We start from the raw sequence: 16,549 nt of genomic DNA, 5'->3' as shown, positions 1-16,549 counted from the left end.
AGTAAATATTTTTTAACTTTTCTCTTTCTTATTAAAGTAATCCTGCACTCCTTTAACTTTACAGTCTTTTAATAAAAAAAATTTAAAACTTTGTTTCTTATTTATAATTTAATAAATATGTAATTTAATTTAAAAATATAATATTATTTAATATATTTTCATATTTTAATAATTATTAAAATATAATTTGTATTATTATAATAGTTATATTAAAATAGTTAAAATTAAAATAATAAAAATAATAATATAAAATCTGATTTAATATATATAAATATATTAAATTATATTAAATATTAAATTAATGAAATAAGATTTCTAAATATTTAGATTTCTTAATTACTATTACTTTAATTTTAATTTTTTAAATATTATTATTATAATAGCATAAATTATATTTTAATAGTTATTTAAATATAAAATATATTAAATAATATTAAATTAAATGGTTAATATATTATAGATAAAAAAAATTAAAACTTATCGGAATTGGAAATCTAAAACATGCTATCGGATGCGAATATCCGATGATTTTTTTTTTAAATTTCATTTTCTATTTAAAATTTAATAATAATTTAATTTAATTTAATATTTTAATATAATTTAATAATTTTATATATATCAAATCAGATTCTATATTATTATTTTTTCTTTTTTATTTTTATTTGTATTACTTTTATTTTAATTATTTTATTTTTTAAATTATTATAATAATACAAATTATATTTTAATAATTATTAAAATATGAAGAAGTACTAAATTATATTATATTTTTAAATTAAATTAAATAGTTACTAAATTATAAATAAAAAATAAAGTCTTAAAAATTTATTAGAAAGATGAAGTGTTAAAGAGGTATATGGTTATTCTAATAAAAAAAAAGTTAAAAAATATTCATTAAGATTAAGAAAGAAATTTTTTAAAAAAAATTAAAAGTATAAAAAGGATGGAGTGTTGGAAATGTAGGATAAAATATCTAAAGTGAAAATTTTTAAAAAGTTAGAAGTTTCAAAAAGTTAAAATTATAATTTTTAAAAGTGCAGGATGAGATAATTAAAGTGTAGAATGAAACATCCTTTCAAGAAATTCCTAAAATAAGACTTTTTTTCAAAAATGATGAGGACTAATTCATAAGTTATGGATCAAAAATTGACACTTCTAGATATTATAAATTTCAATCAATACTTTTTAAATATAAAACTGTTTTACACTTCACAACAATTTGAAAAAATGTTACTTTACACCATTTTATTATCACTAATAATTTTTATAGGAGTAAAATGATTTTAATTAAATTAGATGAAAAAGAGAATCACTGTAAAAAGTACTATTAAGGAGTATTGTCACAACAATTTCTTTGTATTTTGTGAAAGAAAGTAATGAATGTGGTCTCACTATACAGCACCAATGAGTTCTAGGAAATGATGCCACCAACAACCACACCCACCCATTCATCTTTTTCCCCACTTTCTCCACTTCCTTGTCTCCTTATAAGCCTTTCACCCTTCACCCCCTTTTCCACTCCCAAACCCTTCTTCTCCATCCAAATTTGGCACCAAACACACCATGCCAAACCCTCTTTCTTTCCTCACATTCTCACTCCTTCTCCTCTCTTTCCACCTTCTCAATGCCCAAGAAGACTCTGAGTTTGGCCATGCCGTAGACCGCAAGCTGTTAGGCTTAAAGAAGAAAGAAAAACTCAGTCATTTCAAGTTCTATTGGCATGACATTCTTAGTGGGCGCAACCCCACTTCAGTGTCGGTTGTTCCACCGTCTTTGAAGCTCAACACCACCACAGCATTTGGCTTGGTCAATATGATCGACAACCCTTTGACTTTGGGGCCCGAATTGAGCTCCAAGCTTGTGGGCAAGGCTCAGGGATTCTATGCCTCAGCTTCCCAGACTGAAATTGATCTTCTCATGGCCATGAACTTTGCATTCTCTGACGGGAAGTACAATGGCAGCACCATCACCATCTTGGGGAGGAACTGTGTTTTCAACAAGGTGAGGGAGATGCCTGTGATCGGAGGCAGTGGCCTTTTCAGGTTTGCAAGAGGCTATGCAGAGGCTAGGACCCATTGGGTTGATTTCAAGAGTGGGGATGCTATTGTTGAGTACAATGTTTATGTTATGCATTATTGACGATTTATTTGATTATGGTATAGAACAGATCATATACACTTAAAGCTTTTTCTTTAGCGATTCTCACTCTTTGTTTCTTTTGAGGGATATGGCATTTGCTTTTGCTTTTGATGCCTACCTTTGCCTTGTCAAGAGATCGGGTTTATTGCTATTAACCCATCTCTGTTCCCTATTTAATTATGTTGTATTTGTGGTTGGTGTGATATTTAGAATAATAATTTATGATCCTCTTTATATTGCATGCAATTGGAAAACAATGTATGATGTCTTGAACTGATTCAATTGGAGCAAAGGCTTTCTGCAATAGACGCACTCTAACAATCTAAAATGTAAGAAACTCAAGTATGGTCCATTTAGCAGTGTGAAATTTCCTTCTGCATCTTCCACATATGATTGTATTGAAATGAAATAAACTATGGATGTTTTGGTTTCTTGCATAAGAATGTAACACCATATCTTACACTTTAAGTGGCAGATTTTGATTACATATAGTTCAGGTGGGTATATTATTACCGAGACAGAAAGCGAAATTATACCAGAACTTTCACATTACAGTGTTAATTGCTGATATATTTTACCTGTGTGGAGTATCTCTAACTCTAATCAATTTCACACTGCTTTTCTAGATTTATTTCCCTAATTGACACAACATTTTAAGAATTATGGCGTTGTTTCACCTTATGATTAATCTGTTAATTGACATGAAAGTTACATTCTCATTTCTGCAAGAGATGGACAGATGGTATGTTATCTGTTTTTGGTTACAGAGAGGTGCAGGGTTTCTAGCATCAGCTTGAAATTTGCAACTTATTGAAATATTATGTCTAATAATTCATTTCATTCTTGGTATCAAATTACAAACTCTTTGAGAGTATATTCATTAATTGACATGAGTTAATTTTAGATATTGTTTGGTCCTCTGATATAAATGAGCCATTAAAGATAAGAATTTGGTTGATTAAACAAAAAACTTCTCGATTTAATAAAAGCTTAATAAATAATTCATTTTCACAGGATATAGAATAAAACTTATTAAATAGATTTCTAATAACTAAAAAAATTATCTAGAAAATTTGTTTGACGAGCAAGAATTGGTTTTCCACCAAAGGTGACCATAACCATAAGAAAAAAAATTTCTTTAACAATTCTTTTTTTATAACTTTTTGATAACATATTCATGGCAGTTTGTGATTAATTTATTTTAAATATTTTTTAGAATAAATTTAAACAAATTAATAAAATAGTGACATGTCCTGTTGTCAAAAAAATTATTAAAAGAATTATTAAAATATCATTCTCGAAACGATAAACCCATTATGTGTGAGTCAAGTCCCTTTCTTTTCTTCTTGTCATTCAATTTTCGACCAGTAGAAAGCAAACAACTTGTTTTGTAACCAAAACTCACGTTTTAATAATGTACTATTTGATGTAGAAAATCTGAAAGACCCACTACTCACAAGTCCTCACGACACGTTCAAGTCATAAAACTGGAGGACAAACGCCATGTCGAAGTCCTACAACACATAGATGTAATAAGTGCTCAAACATTTTTCTTCACCAACATTTGAAAAGTCTTCTATCTACCATAAAGGAAACCCCATCAATACGTTACCTTTTACAAGATTCAGGATGCATCTATATATAGGACTTTATTTTCTAATTATTTTCAAAATTTTAGCTTTTTAAAACTAATAATATTCAGCATGCAAAGTAATTCATTAGCTCATTAAATTAAATTTTTGTATATTAAGTTAGAACTTTCAATTCACTAATTGTCTCATCCGATCCAACAAACCTCTCAATTAGGAGGACGGATTCAGTGACTTTTCTACGAGAAAATTCACGTAATTTTGCTTAATTTTTAGTTGATTTTTTTTTTTTTCTTTCACGGAATCTGTCTCCCAAGTTAAAGGCATCACACAACTAACTGACTCGTTGGTCCACTATTTTAATTAAAATTTAAAATAAAGATAATTAAAAAAAACGGCATATGTTAAGTAATATCATGAGCTTTGACACTTTAGCTACTCTACTACCTGTAAAGTGTAACAATTATATGATATTATATGGAAATTTTGTTGGAAGTCCCACATCGACCAGAGATAAAATCAATTTATAATATATAAGTGGGGTACAGACCTCACCTTATAAGCCGGTTTTGTAGGGTTGAGTTAGACCTAAAACTCACTTCTAACAAATTTGAATATAAAAGAGGAACAAATACAAAAACATGTTGCCCAAATCAAACTCATGCTCATAGACAAAAAATAAATAAGACTCACACTAAATTACTAAGCAAAACAAAAATGAGAGATATTGATATCAATTGTGGGAAAACTCTAAACTAATCATAGGAACTAAAACAATAAATCACTTCAAATCTAATTTACTATTAATCACAAAATTAACAAGAGTATCGGCACAATGATTGTCTTTAAGGTAAATATGGGAGATCTTAAAGTCATCACAATTTTTAATGCACTTCATCAATCTTCCTCCAAGAGGCCAAGAAATAGACTAAAGAGAGGAAAAAGCTTGACATATCATGGTGAATCACATTCCAACAACAAATGTGTATAACCACAAGCTAACAAGATCTCTATGGCAAAAATAACATCCAAAAGCTCCACATAGAAGTTTATTAACTTCAAGACAAGAGGAGAAATTGTCAATGTGTTCACCATGATTTCCTCTAAAATTGTTGTCATAATCTCCATGACTTCATCTTCTAGTAACTCCATCATTATTGATTTTAATCCATCCAACATTAGGAATCTTTCGAATTATTTGTAGAAGTCTAAGTTCATTGCAAAGACTTGTTTTGATATCAAAGAACCAAAAATAGTAAATTTTGTAATATCGTTATTCATACTATTTGAAGAATTATATGATAATTTCATGTGTCATTGAATTGTGTATATGACCATATCTAAATTCAACCTCTTTTGAAACCTGAAATGGTTTCTTATTCTCCACAACATAAAAACATAAAAAATGTAAACAAAAAATGACTAAAAACACAACAAAGAGAGTGAATTAGTTGAAAAAAAAATACCCTTTATAATTTTTTAATAAAGTTGATTTTAAAATGTTTATGATGAGAGAAATTAAGTGCAATATTCAATGAACACCAAAAGCAACAAAGAATTCAAGATAATGATAAGAAATAAAACACATGAATACACAAAAATGTGTATACTAGTTCAATTCTTTTTGAATATTTATCCAATTGATCCAAATAACCTAAAGTGAATTCTTTTTCACTAAACAATTTATTTATCCAAACTAGACCATGTATGCAATCAGAAAACTAAAAACACTTTAATCAAACACCCTTTAAGAGGATCTACATTAGGTGAAACTCACTCAAATACCTACAATACACACACCAAAACATTATGCAAGACTAACAAATTAAATTACAATAAAAGAAAAAATATCAAATGATAATATGTGACAAATTTCACAACAAATCAACTAACAACTGGTAAATCTTCCTTGATGAACCTAGAGAAATATTTATTTTAAAATAATTTTATTATGTAAAAGTACTTTTCAAAAATATTTTTAAATTAATAGAAAACTCTTTTGATTAAAAAAAAAGTAAAAATTTGTAATTCTAAGAGTTTCCCTTTTAAAATAAATTGAAATAACTAAACAAATGGTTATCATTAAAAATAATCTATTAATATGTTCAATCACCAATCATGAAAATACTTCAAAACTAGTCTAATTGATTATTGTTTAAACCTAATTGATTATTTTCGAAAGATTGAATTTTTTTAAAAAGCTTGGTATAATCAATTATGTCCCAACCTAATCGATTATATTTGAAATAAGTGAAATATCTATTTACACAAAAATAATTTATTTATATTCAATATAATCTATTAAATGTACATTTTGAAAAAAGGTTTAAATGAATTGAGATAATTAATTTTTCTAATATAAAAATTATAAAATATCTATATAATTAAATATAACAAAATTATAAAAAGGAAAGAAAAACTGACAGACTACTTGCTGGCCTTTCAAGCTGCCCTTTAATGGAGATGATCAAAATTTTACAGCCTACTTAGGTGAGTTAGGTTGTCTCACTCCATTTTACGCATGCCAACAAATTAACACGATTAAAAGTTACTTTATCTTCTAACTCTTTTCATAATATTAGTTTTCTGAGACGAAAAAATATTTCTTATGTTTTACTATATTCACCCTTTTTATGAGAGAAATATTAAAAAAGTTTCTAGTTTCTAACACAATCTTTTGAATATACTTGAAGTTTAATATAAATTACAGAATTTTATGAATATTGCTACTTTTTATTGATCCTCAAATTTTATAAAGATTATAAAGTAATCGACTCAATTTATTCATATAGATAAATAATAAAATTGTAAATAACATATTTTAGATATATCGATTAGCCCAAAAAAACCAAATTCGTATAAAAAAGATCATTGTCTTCAAAGATGAAAGCTATACACAGTGATGTAAAGATAATGTATTGAAGTAATTGTAAGAAGAAATTATTTACTGAAGACTCGAGAAATTAACCATCATGTTAATATATTGTCAAGAATGTGTAAGAAAATAAATTTTGATGGAGGTGTTATTCATTGGATATATCCAAACGTAAGTTATTAATATTTTTGTGCAAAAAGGATACACTCTAAAATTTCTTAATATACTTTTCTCTACATAGGATTTTCTTATTTACAATTAAATATGAAAAAAAAAATTCTACTTTGAGAACTCTATAACCTCAATATCAAAAAATAAAACAAAATATTCATAAAATTATTTACCAATAAGAATAGAATTAAACACACAATAGATAAAAAGTTCTTAATTTAATAACTTGTCATATTAAATATTTTTTAACTTTACAACTGACGGGTTTTTGGCGGATTCAGTTTCTATTTATGTTTATCTTTCACAAATCAGACGGTCTTACTAAAGAGTGAATAACCGATTGATTAAATATCATATTATAAATTAAACACATTTACAGGTAAAATATATTTATCGATTTTTTGGTCATGATAAAGTTCATCTTAATTAAAAGTTAATTTTAAAATTTATAAGTTAATTTTAAAATCTATATATTCAAGTTTAAGATAAGAAGATAGATGTGAATTCAAAATTTTACTATCCTAGCTTATATTTGGAAGTACCTTTAATAGGTACTACATGGTTTGGAGAAAAAATATTAAAGATTTGAAAAAACTTTATAATTGAAACTGAAAACAATCTTGGGAAATTTGAAGAAAAGTAAGAAATAAAATATTCTGATTGTGATATAAGACTCCACACTCAAAACATTTACTAAAATTTATTAAGAGATTAATAAAATTTAGTCTTCATCCTGACGTTATTCTAAAGTATCGATTAACTTTATAAGTTGTGAAAGGTTTTATGATACACGCGTTTTCAATAATCTAGCTGTGGTTCATGTGTACATATATATTATATACAAGGAAACATAAGATATGCAACACATTCAAATGTCTGAATATATAATGCCCAACCCTGAAATGGGGTTGTTGAAGTCAAATTTTTTTTGAATTCGAACTGATATGTAATCATTGACATTACAGTGATGTCATCTTATATATACCCTTTAAAATTTGTCTTCTTTTGTTTTTTATACTTAACCGTACCCTTTTCGTGTTTTCAACTGTAACTTTTGGTCTCTTTATGTGGTGGATTAGGTAATGCCAATGCTAATGTGATCCAAACCATAGCACTTCAAATTTTTAATAATAGATAGTGTCATGCGGCAAAATCCTCAAAAGCTGTCGTATATGTTTCTTTTATTCTAGGATCGTGCTTTCTAGAATCGTCATTGTGACGTTTTTCAAATCTTCCATAATAAGGCTCTTTCGTAAATTAGCTTGAGAATTATTTTAGCCTCGCTTCTAAGATTTGCCCATAAGTATCTATATGTTTTCCGTTCAAGATATTGAAGATACTTATAACTACCACACTTTTATAATGTTTTATTCATATATTAATTTTTTACCACTTCCATATTTCACTGTATACATATTGATAGGATTCAAGTGACAGAATAATTGTAGCTAGCGTTGCCATACACTGAAGTTGCAGAGTTTGCAATGTGGTTGTGTGTTTGATTTGATTTCCGACAGTATATGTAACACATTGCGTGTGACTCAAACTTTTGTTTTTTCTGACCCAATGAAGCTCTATTAACTTTCTTATGAGATGAGTGAAGGAAACTGTGGGAACTGTTTCTAGCACCACCATAATGCAGAGGTATGCAGAAGCTTGTAGATGAAATGAGTGTCTGTGGTATGGCCTTTCAGTGTCATTATTCGTTGTTTCTTCAGAAGAGAGATGTTGAAAGCTGAAGAGAATTGATCATGTCTTGGCTGAAAATGAATGCTACGCATGATAGTTGAATCTCAGTGCTCTTGATGCAGAGAAGGGTTTTCCAGAGAAGTGTTCAGGATAGCGGAGCACAAGGGAGTTGCTTGTTAAATGATCTAACGTGCAATGTCGGTAGAAATTGTAAAGCATAAATTTGTTTTACAATAACGGATTATAGCATTTAATATATAAATCAGTGTAAGTTCTAAGCTGAATAGTGACATTTTGAATTCTTTGTAGTATTAATGTTTTACATAGGTTAGACTTATATGTTATTAGTGTTATGTCTATTTTATAAGAAAAATGATAATGGTATATTTTTATATTCATTTGATATATATATAAAAATAAAATATTATAAAATAATGATTCTTTATATTTTAAAAAAATATTTATATATATATATATATATATATATATATATATTAAATGAATATAAAATATTTATTTATATCAAAATATCATTTTTTATTTTATAAATCTGGATTGAATAACCATTAATAACCTAACCTATCCTTAGGTTTTCTATGAGACAAAAAATCAATAATTAAATGTGCAAGGTGTAATAGCTAATGGGCTTGATATTTCTTCAATTATAAAAATTAAAATGAACATCTTTTAATACAAAAGATTTATATTTTTATGTTATGAATAAAAATCATTTACTTTATATTTATATTGGAGAGAAGATTTGAAAGGAAGTGAGTGAATAGATTTGAGAAGATGGAAAAAAGATTATAATGTTTGTAAAAAATCATGTGCTATTTGAGTTGATTTAAGATGAAAAATTATGAAAGTTTGTGTATGATATGGTGAATGTAATATATTTAGAAAATTATTTAATAAGAAAAAAAAAAACTATTGATTACTATCTTATCATTAAGAATAAATATGATATAAATTTATATGTAAATATTACATTATTAATATTATTTTATATTATTATTAATATCAATATTATTATTATTATTTAATGACATAATAGAAATAAAGCAAGACGCTCTGTATATCCCATAATTTGCTCTCTTAATATATATATATATATATATATATATATATATATAATTGATTTTTATTTTCAAATTTCTTGAATTCATTTTTAAGGTCTTGTTTACTTTAGTGGATTTGAGGGAGAATAATTGAGAGGATTTGGTGATAAATTTTTTATTGATTATTTGAATAGATTTGGAGATAAGTGAGAGTGGATTCGGAAGCAAATTTTTTTAATCTATCACATAAATTAAATCCTACGCTAATTCTCATAAACTTTACTTCCAAATCCACTTTCGTTTATCTCCAAATTCACTCAAATAAATAACAAAAACAATTACTTTAAAATCCTCTCAAATCTATTCAATTTTCTAATCTACTTAAGTGAAGAAGACCTAATGTTATAAACTCGTGCAAAAGAAAGAAAAATGGGAAGCGCAATTGTGTTATAATTGGGGTGATGAGTTATCTTTTCCTATTCATCTCCTCACTTCAACGAAGATGTTCTTTACCCTCTCTCCTTCAAATGGCTGCAATGGTCGGAAACAAGCAGACACTCATTTTTGTAACTGCATGTACAGTAAATTGGTGGAAACAGCCCAGGCTTAGTGTTGTTGCTTGCAGATTCCATTACCAATTGAAGTGAAACATAGTTGTCATCTTTCAGGAAAAGACATTTTAGTGATTTGCCATGTAAATGGTGAGAGAAATATTGGACTTTGGAACCATATATGTTGTTGTTTTCTTTTATGTCAGGCAAAGTGCTACCCTGTTCTTGCTTTTGCGCTCTTCATGTGGTACTTGAGTCATGATGGTAGGTATTGAGTGACTTATTTCTTAAGTTTCAGAATGTGTGTGGCATATGTTTTACACCTATTATTATTATTATTATATGATAAAGGAACATATGACAACAAGTATGAACATATTTATAGTATCCCCATTGGTACTATTGTTGCTTGGGATCACTTAACAAAAGGGTTCAAAACGAAATGTCTTCAATTGTTCCATTCAAATTGAGAGAAGATTATATTATAGAACGCTTAAGGTAAATTTGTATGCAATTAACAAATAGTCATGGATTCTGGTAGATAAACTTTAACCTGCAAGTGATTTGAAGTTCTTCATATAACTTAGGTTACCGACCAATCAACCTAATTCATGAAATTTTCACACCTAATTAAGCCCCTTCCACGTCCAAATGTTGCCCAAATATTTAGGTGTTCCTGGTCTAAACTTTTAGATGGTTGTAGGTTAACAAACAAACAAAAAAAAAAGGAGATGTTTGTAGTTAAAAACATTTATACAAATAGAAACAAACTAGGAGTAGAGTGATTAAAATGGATGAGTTCCAAATCTGAATTTGTGATTTAAATTGAATTGACTTGTTTTAATTAGAGCTTTTAACATGCAAATAAAATGGGTTTACATGATGTACTCAGGTTTTTGGGGGTTGTGATGTTTTTTTTTTTAAATAATAATTATACTATTAAAAAATAAAATATAAGTATTATTTCATTAATATATGTGGTATATATCAAATTATTATACTCAAATTGAAATCAATTTCATTCATGTGATTTATATTTAAGAATATATATTTCTTTTAAATTTTGAAACTATTTTTCTTTTCATTTCTTTTGAAAAGGATCAAAATAACGGACTGGCTTAATATTGAACTTAGAGCTGTCAAAACGGGTAACTCGATTCGACTTGGCCCGGTCTACCACGGGTTGGTTACTTAGTAAGCCAACCCAATCCGGCTCATTTATTAGCGAGCCAGAAAAATTCAAACCCGGCTCGACCCACCACGAGTTGGTGGGTAAACGGGTTGGCTCACTAGCTCACTTAATTACAATTTTTTTAAAATAAAAAAAAATTACAAACTTTTATAATTCAAATCTAAACAAATTTGACTCCCAAATTTCACTTCCAACGTGGATGTTTAATTAATTTTGAAAATATGGAACTTAAATAATTTTTTTCAAGCAAAAAAACATAATAAATAGTTTTTTATAAAATTAAAATTAAATTTTAACAAAATAAAATAAGGTAGGCAGATTGGTGGGCCAACCCGGCCCACCACGGGTTCAGCCCGCATGAGCGGGGTTGAAATCTGACCCGCATAAAAAAATATAATTTTTTCAAACCCAATCCAACCCGAACCCGTGACGGACCGGGTTGACCCGCGGGTTATGACCCATTTTGACAGCTCTGATTGAACTTAAAGTTTATAGTATGTTTTGATTTGAGTCATCACATTGACCCTATAATTAAATCGTACGATCTATTTTGATAAATCTAATTAAAATTAATTATTATTTTTTTTTGTGGTAGTTGAGTGATTAGGTTTAGTTGATTTTCTTCCCTGCAACCAGTTAAAATCACTAGTGCAAAAACGCTGTTTAACATCACCCAATAGACGTCGGTTTGTTGATAACCCGACGTCTATGAGTGGACGGTGGCATTATCATAAATAACTTGGTAACCAAAACGTCGACTCTCGGTTAAGGCGACGTCTTTTATACTGTAGACGTCCACATTGGCTCAAACCGACATCTCATGGTTTGGGGTAGGTGAGAAGACAGTCCATTGACGTCGGTGTTCACGGGGGGCCGACGTCTATTGGGCTGCAATTAATGCTCTTTACCTAATTCCCAGACGCTTCGATGTCGCGTAGTCAAAAGGCGACATCCACGACCTGAATGGAAGACGGGAAGACAAAAAATCTTCAACTTAGATGTCGGTGTTTAGTGGAAGCGACGTCGATCTGCCTGTAATTAATTAGGTTCACCAAACTCGAGGGCCCTAGACGTCCGGTAGAAGGGGCACCGACGTCTATGTGCCTGCAAGTAATGATGTTCATCATTATAGACGTTGGCGCCCCATGACAACTGTCGTCAACATCCCTGACAGGAAATCAAACGTCAATCATTTTAGGTTTAGAGACGTCGGGTCCCCTAGACACCGACGTCTAATGGTATTCAAAAGGTCAGATGAAATGTTAACTTGGACGTCATATTAGTGAGATAGCCGACGTCTATGTCCATATAGACGTCGGTTTCTTGAGCAACCGACACCCAATTTCATTTTAAATGCAACCACAAACTCTTCGCAGCATTTAGTTTCTGATATCGTCTTCCTCTTCTCCATTTTCTCTTGCAACCTCTTCCTTTTCTCGCTTGCGGCACCTCTTCTTTTTCTCTCTGCCTCTTCTTCTTTTTCTCTCTTACGGCATCCCAAGTGAGTGGTTTTTTTTTTATGCTTACTGTTTAAACTTTGTTTAGTCTTTCATCGATTATCTTTTGGTTCAACTGATTAAAATTTGCTTTCTTTGTGTTGTATTTTAGTGCAATTTTGTTCCTTTCTTGGGGTAACGTAGTAACACATTCTCCCTCTACTAGCTGCCTCCCAGAAAAAAGCGTCGTCTATTGAATTTCTTTTGATCATTTCAACCCAAAAGCGACCCTGCGTCGTTGCCTAGTTATCGTTTCACCGTGATATTTTCTTCTTGCGGATGAAAATGGAACTAAGCAAGAACCCAAGTTCGGTTTTGGGTTGAAAAGATCCATAAGAAATTCAAAAGACGCAAGTTTTTTTTTTGGGAAAACTAGCAAAAGGAGATTGTGCTACTAGGCTATCCAAAGACGGAAACAAAACCGCATTAAAACACAACCACTATATTAGACGTCGGTTAATGTACACACCGACGTCTATAGTACCTCTTAGACGTTAGTCAATGTCATTTGCGAAGTCTTTAGTGCCTCTTCGACGTCGGTTATTGCCAAGACCGACATCTATATGATGTCTTTAGACGTCCATTTTTCCCTTACACCGACGTTTAGTGACGTCGGACCTGTCAGTGACTGACGTCACGATAGACGTCGGTCATACTATACTTCCGACGTCACATTGACGTCATCGGAAATGATGTCGGTTCATGTGTAGACATTAAAAACCTAAAATAACCGACGTTAAAATCAGCGTTTTTACATTAGTGAATATTAAATTGGGTAACATATTTAAGAACTTTAAACCCGATTAATTCAATTCAACTAAATTATATAATAAATATATAATAAAATTAATTTTCCTAACATTTTACTATAAAGTAATAATTCTTTAGTTGATAATATAAATTTTCTTTTATGAATCTTGTTATAACTGAACATTTCATACCACATAACGTTATGACTAAATATTTCATATTTGACAACAATATCTTAGAAGGTTGTTGCGTAATGTTACCTTATAAATATTATGTTAGAAAACATTAAAAATGTTGATTTGGTGTTCTTTTTAAGAGTTAAAGAGCTAAAAATGTTTTTTAATTACTCTATTGAATGATTTAACTTAACTCAATTATAGTGGGATTAGATTGATAAATAAAAAAATTAACTCAATATAACAAAATTTAATTAAATTAAGTTGAAAATTATATTAAATTCATTCAACTTAACCTTCTACTCCCTTGCTAGAATGTTGTAACAGTCAAAAAAAAAAAAATACAAACGGGAACGGAGTTGTGTTTTCCACACTTTTTTAAAATAGTAGAAAATTGGTCCATATAAGGCATAAAGAAGTTTTAAAAAAAAAAAAATACTATAATTCCAAAGGAAAGAAAACGCATATAAGCTTTCCATTTCATTTCTTATAATAGTTCTTCCCCTCTTGAAAGTGATATGCAAAATGGGTTTCTCGAACATAGACTGTGATAGAAATTAAATAAATATAATATATATATATATGTATTGTCTTGCATGAAGACTTGTTTATTTTCAATCAAGTATTTTCTTACCTAGATATTAAGCACAAATAAATGAATTCACTGCGCACTACCTTAGTATTGTCTGATTTTGCTGCACCTCCCACTTTCATTTCTTCACCATGAAGAATGTAGGTTTTTTTTTTTATTGATAAACTTTGCTTATAAAAAAGTTATGGGTTGCATAGATGCATTGCATGAGTTGAAATGTTGAAATATTGAGTGATATAATAGTTTATGTTCTTCTTTTTTTTCCAAGATCCTGATTATGTGTGATGAGGTTATTAATATTTCAGCCCAGTAATATAAAATTGGTATTAGAGCTAGAAAGTACGGTGGGTAATGTGAATGAAAAAAAAAAAAACAAGTTGAATGGGTTAGAAATGACCGTGTTTTAACTTGTTATAAAAAATTAGAGTTGATATTGTTCAGGAAAAGAATATGAAACAGTGCAACTCATTATGTAAAGTGTAAGTATAATGTATTTATCATCATAAATTGTGTGTGTGGTGATATATATTTGTAATAATAAGGATCAAATTTCTTATGTCCTTTTCATGTTCACGATACAACATTCCATCATTTTAATATTTGTTGGACCACTTCATAAGGTAATTCATGCAAAGGTTAATATTTGATTATTCCAAATATTTAATTCATAAAGTAGAAACCATAAGCATGTGATTTTTCAAGATGCTCAAGTTGTTTGTTAAGAAAAGAAAACAAAATGGGATTAGAATCAAAGTGCTTAGAATAGATAAGGTCAAAAACACTTTACATGTACAATTTTTTTTTATCATGATCAAAACCAAAGGAAGATCAAATGAAAGCCCAAAAAATTGTAGTTTCTTAAAAGAAAAATTTTTAAAGAATTTTGGGTGGAATCAATTACTGTATTGTATACATTTTGAATAGATGTGCATAAAAGATGATTGTGACAAGACATTGAAAGAACGTTGGAGAGACCATCAATCAAACACCTAAGAGTTTTTGGGAGTGCTTCTCCCTGTACCTCACTCCTTTCTCCCTACACCTCCCAAATTACCATTTTGTCCCTATTTAATTTAGTCAAACCTCATTTAATGATTACTGTTTCCTAACCACTATTCTTAACTACTAACACCCAACAACTTAACTTTGATTATAAACCCTAACAGTGCACCTCCCTCACCTCTTTGCTATTACTGTTGATTATTATAAACCCTAACAGTGCACCTCCCTCACCTCTTTGCTATTACTGTTGATTGTCTAAAGCCGAGAGACTGTGTAAGTGTTGGTGATCAGTGGTGTTGATTCGTGCAAGTGTTGGTGGTATATTTGGTGGTGGTGCTGCAGTAGATAAAGCTCGAGGAAGAAGATAAAGCGCGGAGGAAGAAGACCAGCCAAAGAGAGGTTAGTCTCAGAACGCCATAACCGCAGTTCGATCAGCGGTTATGGCTGCCGCCTTTCGAAAGGCGTTTCCAAACAGCCGCATCACGATCTGCGGCGGCTACCAACCGCAATATGAAATGCGGTTATTGTGAACTGCAGCCGCATTCTGAGTTGCGGCGCTGCCAACCGCACTCTGAGTTGCGGCTTGTGCCAACCACTCTATGAGTTGCGGTTTTGAAATTCAAAGTGTTCTCTGTCATATATTACATTCTCTGTTATATATTACATGTATTATGTGTATTATGTGTGTATGATTTATTATTTAATGTGTTATTTATGGATGATAGATATGATTGATGAATGATGTTCTCCATTGCACATAAACTCATCATCGTGGTTTAGAACATAACAGAACCCAAGTGTAAGATATGTATATTTTGATTCTCGAAATTGGATTTTAGGGCAAGCTTTGTGTGATTGTACAAAACTATTTTCAACCCAAGCATGGCGATGATGAATGCTGATATATGAGAATGAGAGGAAATAAATCTGTTTTCCCTACAAAATTAGACAATGCCAAAAACATACATGAATGGTAGCTCACTGTTAGGTACACTAGTTTTTCCCCATCACCCTCTTCATCAGCTCTGATGTTTAGATCAGAAGTCGTCTTTCTCAAGCCACTTTCTTCTTGCTCCCTTAAAAACTCTCTATTATCGATATATAAATATTAGGATTACTAAGTTTAGTATTTGATTAAACTTTTGATATTAGGTTAAACTTCAAAACTCTCTGTTATCGATATATAAATATTAGGATTAATAAGTTTAGTATTTGATTAAACTTTTGATATTAGGTTAAACAAATTCTTTGTAGTATAATTTTAAATTT

The 16,549-nt window shown here is 29.6% G+C and overlaps 1 protein-coding gene across 1 annotated transcript; it reads left to right on the top strand.

Moving 5' to 3' along the window:
• The first annotated feature begins 1,434 nt into the window (after positions 1 to 1,434).
• On the top strand, positions 1,435 to 2,416 carry LOC106755113 (dirigent protein 22). The gene has a single exon (XM_014637209.2). The coding sequence runs from the start codon at positions 1,564 to 1,566 to the stop codon at positions 2,137 to 2,139; it is 576 nt and encodes a 191-aa protein (XP_014492695.1). The 5' UTR covers positions 1,435 to 1,563; the 3' UTR covers positions 2,140 to 2,416.
• The last annotated feature ends 14,133 nt before the right edge of the window (positions 2,417 to 16,549 follow it).

This window comes from Vigna radiata, unplaced genomic scaffold (genome assembly GCF_000741045.1).
Source record: "Vigna radiata var. radiata cultivar VC1973A unplaced genomic scaffold, Vradiata_ver6 scaffold_261, whole genome shotgun sequence".
NCBI classification, from domain to species: Eukaryota; Viridiplantae; Streptophyta; class Magnoliopsida; order Fabales; family Fabaceae; genus Vigna; species Vigna radiata.
Note: the sequence above shows the minus strand (reverse complement) of the source record. Positions and strands in the feature narration are given on the sequence as shown.